Raw genomic sequence first — 17957 nt, 5'->3', positions numbered from 1 at the left:
CGAAAAGCCCCATCCGTGATCTTTTTGCGGAAATGGGTGTCATTGGGCCTCTTTTAAAATACCCCGCGAGACATCGCTTGAACCACTCATTACTCTTAACCAAAATACAGCGTGTTTACCAAGTGAAAAATGCTTACTGGCAGAAATCGTTTTTCAGTGATGACACAAAGGTTTCGGAGGTTCCAGTTCGTCGAAAGGGTGAAAAATCGGCATGAATATATTGAGCCGTCTGCCTGATGGCTTTGCAGAAAAAGTCTAAAACTATCATGGAGAGTAGGCACATTAGAGCTCGCTACCTTATGATACGTTGCTACAACTTGTGTTCTGTTTTCTTTCTGATTTTCTGTATCGCGAGTAAACGAGAAGAGCAAAAAAGTTACGATATTTTGTGTTCGCCTATTTACCTCAACCTAACTTGAAAGTTCAGAACAGTTCAATAACCTTGAAGTAGCTTCTTAGAACATGATAAAAATCTTAGTTGGGCTCGAAATGAATGTGTCTCATAGGCCCGAACTCGCTCGTTGTGCACCTCCACACTAGTTCATCACAACGGTCTTCGACGATATTATCCAGAGAGAACAGGCGGAGAAATCTTATCACGAATTCAAACCCATTTGTGTAATACATAGGTCGGTGCATTCGCATGATCAAGTCATATTTTCTGCGTGTCTCGCTTATTGGCTATTGTACCTAACTCAGTGACATTGAATATGTAAAACCAACCCACAGGATTTTTTCGCAATAAATTCTACCAATATTACATAGGCTTAGGGTTACCATATTTTCCATATTTTGGAATCGGGAAAGAAGGACACTTTTTCAAAATTTTCAAACTTAGAATACCGATGGGAAATCCTGAAAAATTGGTAAACTTTTTGCTCTTCGTAGTCGGTTGACTAAAAAAAGGCCAACTTTTTCGCTCAGCGCCCAAAAATACTGTTTTTTCCTTTACTTTATCAGGTGGTTGACTAAAAAAGAAAAAGAAAAAGACCAACTTTTGCTCAGCTCCCGAAATACCCGCCGGTCCCGCCTGAGCGTCAGTACAGTGCTATTTTGTGGTATCTCGGTCGCCTGTGTTTACCCCAAAATTGTAAGAAAGAGGACAAAAGCTCAAAAAGGAGGACATTTAGGAGTCCTCGTAGGACATTTTCAAAAACCCGAAAAAGGAGAACAAATCCTCCTAAAGGAGGACGTATATGGTAACCCTACATAGGCTACATAGTAACAGATCGCTCCGGTGCCGTGGTGACCCCAAATTATACCCTTTGCGACACATACTTTAAAACCCTCAAAGAGGTAAGAATTTGCATTACAGTAGGGTTACGATATACGTCCTCTTTTAAGAGGATTTGTTATCTTTTTTGACTTTTTTTGAAAGAGTCCTCGGAGGACGCCCAAATGTCCTCTTTTGCTAGAATTTTGTTTAAATATGGGTAAAATTCGAGTGAGATATAGTAAATCAGCACTGAAGTAACGCTCCGGCGGCTATTTCGGGAGCTGATCCGGAAAGCTGACTTTTTGTTTTAGTCAACCAACGGATCATGTGAAAGAAAAATTGGATTTCGGCATTTGAGCCGGAAAGATGATCTTTATTTTTAGTGAACCGACCAAGAAGTGGGAAAAATTTACCATTTTTTCAGGATTTTCCTCTGGTATTGCAAGTCTGAAAATTTTTAAAAAGTGTCCTCTTTTAATATTTCCAAAATATGGCAACCCTACATTGCAGTGACTTGCAACAGTGAGTCTGTAATGATGGCATTTACTAATATCCTCGTGCTAATCGAACGGTTACTACGAAAATATGATGACTGTTCAGCGAAAGAAAGCAGAAAGTCAATTAGACATAATTTTTTCAGCATGCTGCTGGCTCAGACCTGCTAATACACGGTATGCCTGTCACTACGCCTCCTTCCGAACGAGTCTTTTGATTACGTAATAATTACAGTGCACAGATATTAATTCACTACGGCTAATGAGAGACAAAGTTATTGTAGAAGCTACGATTAGTGATGCGTCATAAATAGGGCAAGGTTTTATTGCAGTCAAATCCGTGGGTTAGGCACTCATCTTTCACAAAAGTTGCACTAAAAAGGTGCATTCATAGACAAGTTTCTTAAAATTATTAGGGTATGGGATACTCGAATCGATCCGTATGCAAGGCACTGTAGCAAAACTCAATGTCGGCTACTTCAACATAATCAATAGCCTGAAAAAATTGACCCAGTGAAAATATAATTTCTCGCAGTCGAGCCTGACCGTACGTAAAATCAGAAAGGACCTCAAATTTAAACGACAGTGAAATATCCAAACGATCTATTTATATCTGATGCTAAATATTTCCATGAAAAAGTTCCGTAAAAAATCTAAAAACTTGCAAACGATTGCACGAAAAATCGAAAAAGTTGCTAAAAGTTGTATGAAAATACAAAAGGTGCAAAAAGTTGCAATAAAAGATTCCTCCAAACAGCTTAAAACACCATACTACAAAACTTCTGAGTATTTAGGAAACTGTCGGGAGTTGTAAAAAATATTGCAAAAGTTTCAAAAACTTCCCCTAGTCAGGGTGTCTTTATTTTGTGCTAGGAAACTTCTGAAACTTATGAAAACTTCTGAAACTTATGGGAACTTATGAAACTTATGAAACTTATGAAACTTATGAAAACTTATGAAACTTATGAAAACTTATGAAACTTATGAAAACTTTTATGAAACTTATGAAAACTTATGAAAACTTATGAAACTTATGGAAACTTATGAAGATAAAGAGCTCTTGGATGAAGAGCCGTTCAACATACAATTTAAGAATATCTTCCTATTGAAATGAACCCGATTATTTTCGGCTGAAACACGTCAGGGGTAATCGTCAGTAGCTAGTAGAGAATTGAAAAGAACACTGTAAAGCAACAATCGCAATGACATGATGAATACAAGCCAATAAATAATCAATCAATTTTAGTTGAAACCGTCCAGATATGTCGTACCTTATTGTCATCGCATATGTGCTGTGTCGATGTTTGATATGAACGCATGGCATCCCGCACACCAATGCTACTTAGCCTATTTCATAGCGTAATGGTGAGAATTCAGTATGTATACACCCGCTTCATCTTATACCATAAACCTGACTGGAAAGAAAATTTATTACCGTTAATTATACTAGACTCATTCACCTTTACTTTGCTTAAATTTAGTTCGAATGCCAAGTGAAAAGCGTGGGCGTTGTCATTGTGAAGTAGGATAACTCGGAAAATTTTCACGACCAGTTGTGGAAATTGAGATAAGTTCAGTTCATAACATAACAAGTCAGAGCTATTTGTCATAAGCGCGAGAATGGCAAATGTCCGTACAGCAACCTCGGTTCGTTTCGGACTATACAGTTCAGTAGCATTTTCCGGAAAAAAAAATTAGATTCAAAATTGTAAAGCATCGGAAAATATCAGAAATAAATTAGAGATTACCAGCATTTCGCTCCAAGTAGACAATTATGTCGGAATCAGAGTATCTGGTATTCTCCTAAATTAACATTTCCATTTACATAAACATTGTTCGTAATTGCGGAAGAATTAAAGCTTCGTCCGGAGAGTTAGCATGTTTATTTAATCTGTTGTGAAGAACAGAGAGTACATCAAAACAATGAGACGTCTACCAGCGCATCTGAGATATTGTGCACATTGCACAATCTTGAACTTTCCCCGCGCGGCAATCAAATTGGGTCACGCGTCAGCATATGAAGATTGCGACACAGTCGCGTTTGTTGATTGACGCTGAATTGGTATTTTGGAAATAATAGTCGACGAAATGAAGTGTCGTCGATGTTCAAGTTTATAAATTCATATTGCAATCAGAACAGTCCCCATTCTCTTGTTAGGCGTGCTTGTACTTAGTTACCGCATGGTTATACGTATAGCACAGAGGTCTCAAACTCAAACGCGCTCGCGGGCCAATTTCCAGTTTTTGATGACGCCGCGGGCCGCAGCATCAATAATAGGGATATTCAATGTATCATTTCCAAGTCGGCCGTATTTGGCGGAAGCTTGCGGACAGGCATTCCAGAAACATCGTGAAAATGTACTTTACTATTGTATAACTATTCATGCTTGACACGGAAAAAATCACATTTTCAAATATTTAAATATAATTGTTTTGTGCCGGGCATAAGTTGTTAAAATAATGAGTTATAGACATCATGTGAGAGGATGCATCATGACATGTCAAACTGTCGGATTATAATATTGCAGCTAGTGGGCCTTTGACGTGCCGAAATGTTATGTAGAAGATTTTAAAATCTATTGAAGATTGATCTGATATCAGAGCATTTGAGCGGTGCAGTCTAATCCTGGTTTTGATGTAGTCGTGATAAGTAGCCTATGCTATTGTTACTGTCATTGCCGAAGTCAAATTAAATCAGCATTAGATTTTGCCTTCGATTATTATTGGAACATGTTAATAAAAACTTAAACATAATCATTATTGAGCTATAGTAATAGCATTGTTTCTTAACTTTAGCGATCGTATCCCTCGTGCTTCCAATAAGATTTCTCATATAAAATGTTCATTTTCAACACCATTTCTAATGGTAGGGCCTACCCCTACATACCTACCTATATTAAGATCAGAAAGCACATTCACATAAAGTCGCGCGTAGCGCAAAGACCATTTTCCAGTTGAATAAATTGTCCAAGAATATTCCACAGCATAGGCCTAATTCCACAATACATCTCGTATCCCCTGATGTGGTGCTTCGTACCCCGAACGGGTCTATGGACCCTGGTTTAAAAAAAAAGGCATAGAAACGTCCAATCGTCGATGAATTCATTGGTGTTACAGCTGTGGAGCGTACTACTAACTTACTCGTCGCCGTTACTGTTGAGATTTCAATTTTTTTAGTAGTTTCCGGGTGAACTTCAAGTTTTTATATCCACAAAAGATATGTGGCACTTGAATATATTGTCGAATACTTGAAACTTCGTAATGCCGTCGCGGGCCGCACAAAATGTTCTCGAGGGCCGCATGCGGCCCGCGGGCCGCGTGTTTGAGACCTCTGGTATAGCACAAGAAGGCAAAGCCTACTCGCGGTCACCGAATAGGTAAAGTAGCTTCGTCAGAGATCACCTCCGTGTGTCTATCGGTGCTGTCAAATCTTCCGCTAATTTACAGTGTGGTGTTAGCCAAAAAAGGTCGGTGACCACTGTGCTAGGGTTCTGCTGACTATTTTCCAATTACAGAGGGTGCCGCGAGATTGAAAATTTTGACAATCACTGGTCTCTGTAAATCTGGATTGCCTTTATTGCAATCACGATTTAAAAATCCCTATTTCAGAACTTTTCATAAGTTTCCATAAGTTTCCATAAGTTTCCAAAAGTTTCATAAGTTTCATAAGTTTTCAGAAATTTTCATAAGTTTCCATAAGTTTCATAAGTTTCATAAGTTTTCAGAACTTTTCATAAGTTTCCATAAGTTTCATAAGTTTCATAAGTTTTCAGAACTTTTCATAAGTTTCATAAGTTGTCATAAGTTTCATAAGTTTCATAAGTTTTCATAAGTTTCATAAGTTTCATAAGTTTCATAAGTTTTCATAAGTTTTCATAAGTTTCATAAGTTTCCATAAGTTTCATAAGTTTCCTAGCACAAAATAAAGGCACCCCTAGTCATATGTCAAACAATGTTTTATAATTGCGTCGCAACTACAAAAGTTAAGGAGCCACTGCACTTGAAGTTCCTGTTGAGTTTATTTGAATTTTTTATTGGGTTTATTTGAATTATTTACGATTTTCACCCGTATTCCTCCGGATTTTCATTGGCACCATACGGCACCATTCGTCATCTTCCCTGCATTTTTTTTTCATTCGCACAAGTGCGTATCATCCCACAGGTTGAAAAGCACGGCTACAGAGCATGAAATGCGATTTAAGGCTCATCAAACTGTAATAGCACATTGACAGTACCCTTGCAGCTATATTATACCAAACTATGTTCTTGGTGAAGAATTGAAAATCATGTATTATCTATAGCAGCGGGTACAAATCAAACAGACGACACTTTCTGGTACGATATTTCTTTCACAATATTTCGAACAGATGAAGACTAGTCGAACACACCGATTCTTATCGAGATATATGTAGCGCGCTCTGTTTATGTGCAGAAGCCCAAGAATTTGCAAGCTTCGCATAGCGTAATATAATTTTCAAGAAAAGCACAACTGTTGTAGTTTACACTTAGCCTATATGCGGTTAATATATACGTACAGGCCAGATGATGATTGAAGGACAATTGAGCTAAACTAATAATATGATGGGCGGAAAGGGGTCCATCGAGAAGTACTGCTCTAATGCCATGTGCTCACTTTCACATAATTACATGCTATGACCAAACAGTCACCATAGTAAAACCATCTGTTTTGTTGTATCTCTTACATTTTATGAAATTACTGCATTCGTTTCGTGACGCAATTTGCGACCATATTTGTTATATAAAGATGTAGCAGCAGTTCTCTGGTAAAACGTTCGTCTTCGCTTGAAAATATCATATATCGTCGCTGTAGAATCGAAGTAGCTCATGTCCATTTTACACATTTTGGGAAAATTAACTCTACATAAGTTTTCATTTTGTTTCTTTCATATCTAGGTCATGATTATCTTTAAAGAACTGTGACAAACATAAGCACGGACAAGATATGGCTGGAAAAAAAAGAATATACTGATTTTTATCAATTTGAAAAATGGACATGAGCTAGCTTGATTCCACAGTGACGATGTAGGCTATATCATGTTTCACTCAATATGGAATGCTCGTGTCTTATTATTGGGAATTACAAATAGCTTTTTTTTTTGGTAGTCCTATATCTATTTGACAGCGATGGCATATATGATACTCTGTGCGAACGCAACCAATTCTGTTGACTAGGATTAAATCGATAATGTGCAGATAATGTCGGATTCTGCGACGAGTCTGCAATTTCATACTCATCAAGGCTAGCTTTATAATCCACAGTGAGCAACGCAGAGCAGCAGCCATAATCGCACAGATAAGTGAATCAACACACAGCCGGATATTCAGCGCATAATAGCGGGCGGTGAATAGCAGCATTGTGTGTCAACCGAAAAATCCCAACGTTTGCAAATGTGAAATATATGTTTCGCAGAATCATCGTTCATTAATTTCTAAAATTCCTTTCAAATTACTCTTTAAAAATCCTCCACTTAGCGTATTGTAGGACAGGTCACTTAATAAAAGGCTTACAATGACATTAGATCTGCCACTTGTCACGACATTAACCATGTCATCGTATTAGTTGTGTGCACATGAATGATATAGTTACTGAAATGTGGTCAAACTGGCGGGTAACAAATAATTCGTACACCTTCCTACATGGCATCGCATGCTTTTTTAACTTGCTCGTTCCGTACTAGTATCTTGCGATCCACTGATGATGTTTTCAGCGAAACGAGTTTTAGGAAATGCTTGTTAGACAAATCTTGAGATGTAAGACCTCAAAACTAATGATTGCATTGGTGCTGGTGGCGTATTGAGTGAGTAGGATTGGGTCGAGTTATGAAATTAGTGTCTCAAGAGGTTACAGCTGCTTCGATAATGATTCTTGCTTATTAGGAGCACGTCCCTCCGGTTCGATATTATTGGTTTTTGTCTGCCTACTTTTACCCATTATAAAGCAGAACCTTCTCGAAGGGGTCAATTTCCTTCAGAATCGCATGCAACAGTGAACTTTAAACTGTGATCGCCACACGACTTTCAGAAGATGTGAACAACTGTAATGTAACTTACGTCGACATCTAGGCGGCTTCTTATCCCACGAACCGACACTATTTCTTCCTACAGCTGGTGGGCCACAAGTGATGTCCTGATCGCCAACCAGTTCAAAATCATCCTTACACGTAAAGCTGTGAAATTAATGCTATTGAAATAAAAGACTGCCATCAAGATCGAGTCAGGTCGTACGTGCAAACACTATCCAAATTGTAGGCATCGGTGCACACTCCTTGGCGGGGAACAAAATTTGGATCAAGTCGTCGCGGAGCAGGGCAACGGATCACGTCACACTTTGGTGTTGGGTCACTCCACTTGGAAAACGATGCTTAAAATATAAAGCGTTATTAGTTCAGAAAGAAGGTTTCCTTTATAGCACACGCCAGTAGATTTATGCCACCTGATCTACGTAACATAACCGCTTTAGTTTTGAGACATGCCTCACTGAACAGTTCTCGAAGCAGCTAGTATTCATACTTTTGAAAATTTTCCCTTATCCAACGAGAATTAATAGCCCAAAATCTAGTACGTACTACGTATACACCGTAGACTCCGGCGCGTGACACCCGGGACCATGTCACTTGGATGGCGAGAAGGAAATCTTTGAAATAACTAGTCATGACCCTTGTCACTTCAATTTTTCTAAATATTCGTAGATTATTATCATAGAGTACTTCTGACAGTTTTATTCAATTTTCTTTGAACTTCGAATTTTAGTGTTCCAAGATTTCTTGTTTTTTAATATGGCTTGGCTACTCATATTAATTTACAGAATAGAGCCGCACCGTATTCGCAATTGGGAGAGAACCGTATAGTCCCAGTATCGGATGACATATGTGTGGGATGCGTCAGTCTAGGAGTGCACTGACCACGGGTGTAGGACTGTTATGTACTGGCATATCGGTGCCAGCGATATCTGCGCCAGGCCACACGTAGACATCTATATTTTACGCCAACACACGATTCCGTGAAGTGCGCTCCGGCAAGATTGACGATGATAAACCCTCGCTTAAAGTGAACGACGCAAATTGGCCTAAATCTTCGATATTGATGTACTAGGCCTACTTATTTACTATAATATACTACTACCAATATATTACACATTGCAAGGAAACGAGAATTTGACGAAATGATCTTTTCTTTCAGTTTGGTTTTGTACGTGTGAGTGATTCCAATATATTTAAGTAGTGACAATCCTCACCTAGAGGTCACGAAATAGCATGCCTTAACAAAGTAATGAGTAAGAATAACCGCACCCGAAGCTACCTCGCGATATTATTATATATTATCTTAACCATATGTCATGGCTCATAGGCAGGGCTGTGTAGTCTGTAAATTTTACCACTCCAACTCCGACTACGAATCCCCACATTTTCAATATACCGACTCCGGCTCCGGCTCCGACTATTTCCTTAAGACAACCCCGACTCCGACTCCGACTCAAACAGTATTACCAATTTACTTCGACAATGACTATCATATAACCATTAAACTTATGCAAACATATGATTAACGGTGCGCGGGGCATGCAAAATTGTTTAATTGTGGCACAGCTCCAATTATTCACTATGCAATTAAAATGAAAGACTGGCTTTCTAAATATCCTTCTTTTTCATATTTTATAAGTTTTCATAACATGGACTCTCTAATATCCTAATATATATGAATCATTCAAACATGATATAAATCCAATCCCGCATAATTAAACTGTAGATAAAACAATCGACGTGTAGCTCTTGTGTTTGAGTCAGCAACTAATACAGAGATGTAACTTACAAATTTTCTCATTACGCACTATACTAATTACAAGCACACACACTCTCACTACTAACAGACATTGGTCATTATTGAAATTTAGGAAGTAGTCAAATAGCATTTGTCTAGTCTATACATGCACTATTTTGAATTTTGTCAAGTGGGAAGGAGCGTTTGGTTTTATTTACATCAATTTTACAATTTACAATTTTACAAAATCAGGCGATGTATTTTATCAGTCGCAGTATCATGGTATAATTCCAAAAATTGCATCAATTTGCCAATGCGTCTCGAAGATGCATATTGCAATTTTCTTGCTCTATGCAACTGAATTGTCATTTGCAAATAATGTCCGATTTTATCTATATCAGGAGTGGCCAACCTTTTCGGCCAAAGGGCCATATGAGATTTACGAACCATTGCGCAGGCAACTGGAATGTTGATAACCTTTTTTTAGTCGTCCGATAGGAACGAACCGAATTAGGTAACATTGAAAACAAGACTTATATTATTACGCTTTAAAATTGATAACAATTACGTCATGCAACTGTGCAGTGTGCAGTCATGTCCTAGTCGCGCCAAGCGCGAAGTTTTTCCAAAAGTAGTGAATGAATTATATCAATAAATATGTTACTTACGTATATTGGGGTTGCCTCTGTATACCATGGGCTCATTCGGCAAGGACAGGATTATTCGGCGTTTAAACATAGCAATATCGACGGTTTGGGTGAACTTGAACATGCCTCTATCATTTGTGCAAATGTTTCGTGGCCGACGATCTCGAAGTCGCATGTTGGACGACACGTTATCTCCTAATTGCGAATATAGTTAGACTCAATTCTTTAAATATTTATAATTTTCAGGAGTACTAAATGCAAGAAATCGAGTGACAATAAATCATGCGAAGTGCTGAGAATAAATTCAAGTCAAATTAATTTTCTACGAAATATTCTACTTTATGGTCCTATACAAAGATATGCGATAAATGTGACTGGCCCCTGGTTACGATAATGCGTCAAAACTGATGTTTCAGTCATCTTCAAATTTCGCTCACAGGCTAATCAAATTTTGATTGGCCTTGCAATTCTACCAGACGTTATAACTAATTTCGAGAATTATCTCGCAGGCCAAACAAAACCTTCTCGAGGGCCACATTTGGCCTGCCGGCCACGGGTTGGTCGTCCCTAATCAGTATTGTTATTAATAACAGTGATTGATGGTACATAAAAATCCTTTGAAAGCAATTGTTTCCATGATGAAGAAGTTGGAGTCGGAGTCGGAGTCAGGGTCATTTCACAAACTCCGACACCGACTCCAGTCAGTATTTTTCCACGACTCCGACTCGGACTCCACAGCCCCGCTCATAGGTGCCCTAAATTATCGAATACACCATTTCTATCAGCTTTAGCAGCTTATCTATGTAATATATTCATGTACGAATATCATTGACCAAATTCATTAATTACCTTTAAAAAGATTTTGAGCGATCAGTCAATAAATGCACACTGGTTTTTGATCACAATATATTCGTCTATTCAAGTGGGTCATAAGCAGAAATCAAAAAACGGTTCAATTACAAGTAGAAGTAGTTTGAAAACATACCAACTTGAGTATGTCTTGCAAGTCGGCAATCCGAAAAAGTAGAAGTAATTACCATACATATTATGCCAGAAGAAAGGCAAAAAAAGAGTAAATAGTAACGCTGCCGATTCGGATTCAGCGCCCCAAATTACGAATATCACCCAAATAATGCCTGCCGCAAAAATCGTGTTGACTGAGTGTTACGCATTGCTATAGACCAGGGTCACTTTCGCAACGCCACTAAGTAAGACAATATCCAGGAATATTCAATGCAAAGATAGCATTCCCTATTAATGCCTAACTGCTGGAAATACTTTGGGCTAAAGTTTATATTTTTGTAGTAATAGACTTCTTTACGGCTTCCAATCATACAGACAGTCGTGTAATAATTGTGGATTCATATTCCTCTGAAGGGATACGTGATACATGCATGCAAATTGAATGGATATTCAGAACCACTGTTTTAATAGTTTCGTCCATTTAATATCGTTGCTCAGCTCATTTTGTGGGCTGGCTATCTACAGTAATGTATTAGAAATGCAGTTAGATTTTTTATTAGACCCAGCGAAAATGCGTGGTGCGCCGGAGATTTGCAGAGTAGCGTGAGCCCGTGAGGGTATGCCAGGTAAGCAAAGGTAATGAACCCCTGAATAGTAGCTTATCACTGCCACTTCTATTCAGTGAAGGTGAACAGGTGAACACCTTTTTCAGTACTAGGTATCTTACAGCATGTAAGGAATCTTTGTCCGATGAGACTCAAGCCTGGATCGCAAGAGAATGAGCACACACTGCCTATTTCCCACTCGTTAGTGCACGACATTGATCCTCGGTTTGGAGCCGTCAGTGCGCTGCAAGGTTGTCCTGCGAATGAAGTAAACAGTCGCGCTTGAACTTTTCCAGAATGAAACAGGATTATTAGATAAAGCAGTTTGCCTTTCAACGATAGCAATATCTGCATAATGTTACATGTATTTTCCGGAATTTCTCGAGATACCATCATCGCACAACAACGTCAGCGGTTTTCGAATGCAAGTAAAAATACGCGTGTTTCCTCTTCTGAGTCATCGGGTAGGGAACAAATATGTCCATCGGCACTTTTTGGTACCAAATTCTGCTGTCACACATATTCTAATCGACAAAAACGAATTTATTCTACCCGTATAGGTAGTTACCTTAGAGGCGTGGTACACGAAGCCTATTATGTGGATCTCTATACTACGATAGGGCGAGTCTTTGTTGCACTAAAATCGCGAGAAAGTTCCACTTAATTTTGACAAACGTTGCAGTGTAAAGTTGCATTTATATATTTTTGAATTACTTTGGCATGAGATACTCGAAAAGTTCCGTTGTATAATTATAATCCAACAGTTTAAGATTTGCAGGGTGTCAGCTTTTTCCGTTTCTTTCATCGCTATTCAATCGATTAAGCATATGTTCTCTAGGTTTGAAACGTACATGACAGCATTTCGCGGTCAGCTCTTGCAGATATGTCAAATTTGGTACTTTCCGTCTTCACGAACGGCCTCGCGAGACCGCCAAAAATAGCATTACAAAATTACAAGGCATTGCAGCAAAACTCAGTGTTGACGACTTAACCAAAATCAGAAGCCTGAAAAATTGACCCAGTGAAAATGTAGTTTTCGTCGGTCTCGCATGAACGTCCGTGAAGTAGGAAATTGTCTCAAAGTTAAACAATAGTGATACATTCCAGCGATCTATTTAAATATAGTTAAGGCACTGTCGTGCTTGGCTTGGGTTGTTGAGTTTCATCATAGATAACATTGAGATACAGCCAATCGATCACATAGGTATTTGTTAAGCATACAAGAAATAGTTTTATAGTTTCTTAAATCACTTTACATTTTGCGCAATACTTCGTAAAATCTGCAGTAAAAACTAGAAAAAGTTGCAAACAGTTGCACTATAAAATTCATTCAAACAGCGTAATACTATATAAATTCTGAGCATTTAGGAAGATCCAGGAAGCTGTAAAAAAGCTGCAAAACTTGCAAAAACTTGCCACAATAATCACCGATGCGGAAATATCTAACTAAACGTTCAGAGCGTCGTACAAAAAAACCTGTGTGCAACACTATATATTACTCAGTGAATTGATGTTAATCCAACCAATCAATCAAATACTTGCTTTATTCCATGTCTCCTAATACTTTCGAATATTAGGAATAGAAAGAAGACATGTCTTGATTTCACAAAATATTCACTTACGTATGCACGTCGGTGCCTCTTTATCCCAATGCGCAGTTTTTCCACCAGAAACACATTGAGTTGTTCGATTTCCAATAAGCTTGTATCCTGTTTTCATAAATAATTGTTACCACATAGCATTTTGGATATAAAATTATACAGCCCTATATAATGTCATCTTTATTGTAGTTTGGTGTAAAGGTACATCAAAACGAATTATAGGTCATTGCTAGGGCGATTTTGACATGCCAGAAAAAGTTAAAATTTTGTCAAATTTGTAGCGTTACGTCAAATAATGTCAAAATATTTTACAAAGTCAAGGGCGTACCGTTGTATACAGCCCACATGTCTGCTCATTGTGAAGCATAAACATTGAAATGAAACAAATCGGTTGACATGGTGTTATGTTCAACGTACCGCAATATCCTAACTGAAGCAAGACTGCGTGGGCATTGCATGGTTCTTATATCAAGAAGCGCATGATGAAAAATTGTGATGTAGACGCACCTTCTCAGAATCAATCAATCAATCAGGTTTATTAATATTTTCATCGTTTCAAAACATCACAAGACTGCGACAAAATGAAAAAAGGAAGGTGTCGAAACAACCTGGACTAGCCTTTAATATCAGACACTCACCTTAGCCTAGGGCCTAGGCGAAGTAAAGAAGAGGCATGCACACTGAATGAAAAGTAATGCAGAGAATATATAAGACGCAAGCGACAAAATGAGGTGACATGTGGCGGAGGGCGAGGTCGATGTTATGTCGTGGTCAGGTAAAATCCTGAAGACTGGTTAGTATTCAGAATGAAGCAAAACGCTGTGTCACGGTTGTCAGCCAGCGTTCTTTCTCCATTCTTGGCAAGCTACTTAGTAATAGGGTTAACATATTTTGGAAATCTGAAAAGAGGACACTTTTTCAGAATTTTCAGACGTATAGTAACCCTACTTAGTAGCGACAGACACTTTCTACCCGAGAGTGTGGGAAAGTATCTTTCGTTGTTGTACTACAACAAATTTTATTTATTCCTACTACCATAATACGTGATGTAACCACTGGAATTCTTCATTGGGCCAGATTTTGTTAAAATAAAGATTTTCATGTAAAAGTTTGGCAGTTTTTGAGTCAAAAATATTTTTCAGGTCAAACTACTTCGTAAGGAGCATTATGTGGGAAAACACCCAATTTGCCTAAGTGAGGTCAGAATTTGGTCAAAATTAGGTTTTTTAAGGTCAAAAAATGTAAAAAATTTCATTTTCTAGGTCAAAGTCTTCCTTTTTTTAGGTAAAAAAATTAGCCCTAGCCATTATACCTAACCCAGATCGAAGATATTAAAAGTAACTTTATAGTAATAAGCACAAAGAATTAGACCAGCATCGATGCAAACAAGCCCATAAGCAGTTCTGTCATTAATTCTCATCTGATCCCACTATTTAGCGGTGAATTCATTGCTATTTACTGTTAGAGATTCTGATCCCTAAAGCATGTATTGGACAAGTGATAAATGAGTGTTGATATATGTTTCCGTTATAAACTCACAGTCACAGAATGAAATTTATACCAAGTTGTGGTTGTGTTTCGAATTATAATCTTACATAACTGAACTGTGACGAGCAAATTACACAACAAAATGATTTTACACCAGTGAAGAGAGCCATGGAAGCCATATACGCAGGGTTGCCATCGACATGGACCCAAAAATAACGACGGTCGAAAAATTCGATTGGCATTAAAAAGCGTTTTTGTGCATACTTTGTTTGTATTTATACGAGCTTCGGCATATCACATTCAATTCATCTTATTGCTAATAATTTCGTCATCTCAATTCACCACGAGACTGCGATACAATGAAAGATAGGAAGGTGTCAAAACGACTTGGAGTAGTCTTCGAAATCAGACCCCCACCTGGCCTAGACGATGTAAAAAGGAGGCATGCACACTGAATGTAAAGTAAAAGAAGATAATCTAAAAGGACGGCAGACAAAAAAGTGGCATGTGTCGGAAGGCGAGATCGATATGGCAGGTCATGATCCGGTAAACTAGAGCGTTGACTAGGATTTATTCAATATAAATTATTTGTATTTCGACTTGAATGTGGACAGGACATGCTCGATGACGGTCGGATAGCCGAGGTTCTACAAATTGTGTCCGGCATATTTGATAGAGCGATGATCTTTTTTTGGGCTACCATATGGCAGTTCGACGACGTGGACGCGCATGTGTCGTGCATATTTGATACCGAGGTAAAAAAGTTACTGAAGTTTTAGGGGCCGTGGCACTGATACATCAACTGGGCTATCTTTAGTTTCCGCATATCTTTTATATTTAGGAGACCGGATATTATGAGCAGTGATTTGCTGGATACACATCCCGTTCCTTTTGGGGCCCTGGCTATGATACGGAGAACCTGATACTGTTGTTTATGCAGTGGTTTCAGTCCGCTAGCATTGGCAGCCTCCCCCAACAGATGATGCCATATTGTTACTATGATTGGAATACTTTTTTGCCAGAAACAATCTGCTCCAACCACTGCTTGTTAATAGAAAGTGCTTCATGGATCTCACGACAGCTGAGGTCTAGGTTTACCTTTACTGGTAGCTGGGATTTGACTGTCATTTCAATCCTACGTCTATTTTGACAGGCTTGCCGAGCGCTAAATTTAATAACGTGGTTATCAATGGCGAGCTGTACTGATTGCGAAAATATAAATTTTATTCTGTTCTTGGCCCTGGGACACCCCACCCCAAAAAATCAACCTCGAATGTAGCATTGGGGTGGGGTTTGGCTCTGTGACGTAACCATGCTGTCAGGATGTTTCTCTTGAGCTGCACTCTCGTTTTGCCAGACTGGATTGCTGTGTCAGAATGGAAAATTTAAGGATGATTTTTGGGGTTCTAGGGCCACGAACAGAGTAAAATTTATATTTTCGTAATCCGTAGAGTAGCAGCTTTCCAATATTACCCATATTATTGAAGCTAGCGCTCGGCAAGCCGGTCAAAATGGCCGTAAAATTGCCTTTGGCCAAATCAAAAGTATGATGTAAACCCAAATGCAGTGAGCCGTCCAATCTCGCTATGTCCGCACCGTTCAGGACACTATGATCTCACAACTTAGAAGTCAAATCATATGGCGTGTACACGCCGGGAGTTCTTTTTATTTCTGATGTCATAGTATCTCGACGCAAATCATTATCTTAGAATATTATGCAACACGGATATCAGAGGAAAACTATCGAAGTTGCGTAGTTGTTGAAAATAAGACAAAATAAGGACGCAAGTCGAAAATAAGGACATTTCTTAATAAGGACAGTTGAGTTTTCTAAGACCTGGCCTTTGAAAATAAGGACAAATCTTAGAAATAAGGACGGTATGGCAATCCTGCATATACGTCTATGTATTGATTCCTAGTTATAGTTAAACCGGGGCTGGCGAGGAATTTATAATTGGCGCTCGAATGTGATGTCACAACGATTCTAGATTATCTTTTCGGTGTAGCAATAAACAGGGATTTGTGTCTAGGAATGTGAAATGCAGTCCACTGCGAATCATCAAACATGAAAGGAAGCTTGCCTTCTAAATTCCTCTCATGGCCATACAAGTCAACGCATACAAGTCGAAAACCATTAGTACCTTTGTGACTAATGTAAGTATACACTATGCATATATTTGGTTCGTTTCACAACATTCCATGAGCGGTGGTTGTGGAGTTATATCATCAAACTATAGCATGAAAACGAAAGAAGGAAGTATCAAGCAAAACTTTACGATGATATTTTGATTAAATGATCGGGGAGCGAAGAAAATGCTCTAAAAATATGAAGTGATTACCTGGTTGGCATTTGAAGTGGCAGTATGAGTCTATCGCCAGATGTCTTGGACACACAGCACTTCCGTTTGCAACTCGAGGAGGGGCATCGCAGGTGGGAGGCACTGAAAACGAAAGTACTCATCTACAGTATCTGAACTTTAAACGAGCTATACAAATGCTATGACAAATGTCACTTGCTACCGCTATAGCAGGGGTGGGCAATTATTTTCCTCCACGGGCGAAATGAGAGGTAAAAAATAAGTTGGCGGGGCGAGTGAGAAATTTTAGCTACATTCTCTAGCGTGTTTTAATTTCAATTCCAAATTACATTTTTGATAAATAATGCTCAGTGAATGTGTTGATGTTAGGTAATGAGAAACTGACGGTGAATTAAACAATATCTATTTGCCGTCATGGTTCGAAACAAAGGTAAACACGATACATTATTAACTCTCTTTAAACCCCTATTCACGTTCATCTATTAAGACCCTAAACAGTGTTTCTCAAACAGTTTCAGGCGCGACTCCCTTTATGGTAGTGGAAAATTCCGCGCCCCTTATCATGATATCACAGAATATTATAAAGTGCAACCGGAATGCCAGCAATCCCAACGGATAGTTTGATGGCATGGAAGGTTATGGCTGTTGATGAGAGAATTCTGAAATATAAAAGTCGGACAAAAAACTATTTAGAATAAGCTGGTGGTAATCAATTACCAGCGGCTTCGCGCCCCCCTTCAGGTGCTTTCACGCCCCCCCCCCCAGTTCGAGAACTACTGCACTGAAATGTATATGCAATACTACAAAGCTTATCGTCTGGTCGCTGCCCTCGAGCAGTGTGCAGCT

General features: G+C 38.7%; 1 protein-coding gene across 3 annotated transcripts in view; it reads right to left on the bottom strand.

Moving 5' to 3' along the window:
- The window catches only part of LOC145445087 (P-selectin-like), a 62678-nt gene that overhangs the window by 40948 nt on the left and 3773 nt on the right, over positions 1–17957 (bottom strand). For all 3 annotated transcript variants that reach the window (XR_013916883.1, XM_080323209.1, XM_080323210.1), the window contains exons 5-9: positions 17133–17234; positions 13327–13413; positions 11827–11961; positions 7957–8092; positions 7783–7898 (exon numbers count right to left, since the gene is read on the bottom strand). Coding sequence is in view for 2 of the 3 variants with exons in the window: in XM_080323209.1 (XP_080179335.1) it covers positions 7783–7898; positions 7957–8092; positions 11827–11961; positions 13327–13413; positions 17133–17234 (576 nt within the window). In the remaining variant the exon portion in view is untranslated. The remainder of the gene's footprint in view (positions 1–7782; positions 7899–7956; positions 8093–11826; positions 11962–13326; positions 13414–17132; positions 17235–17957) is intronic.

Source organism: Botryllus schlosseri, chromosome 8 (genome assembly GCF_051294905.1).
Source record: "Botryllus schlosseri isolate E-star chromosome 8, Bs_hap1, whole genome shotgun sequence".
Classification (NCBI taxonomy): domain Eukaryota; kingdom Metazoa; phylum Chordata; class Ascidiacea; order Stolidobranchia; family Styelidae; genus Botryllus; species Botryllus schlosseri.
The sequence above is the reverse complement of the archived record's forward strand: the minus strand, read 5'-3'. Positions and strand labels throughout refer to the sequence as shown.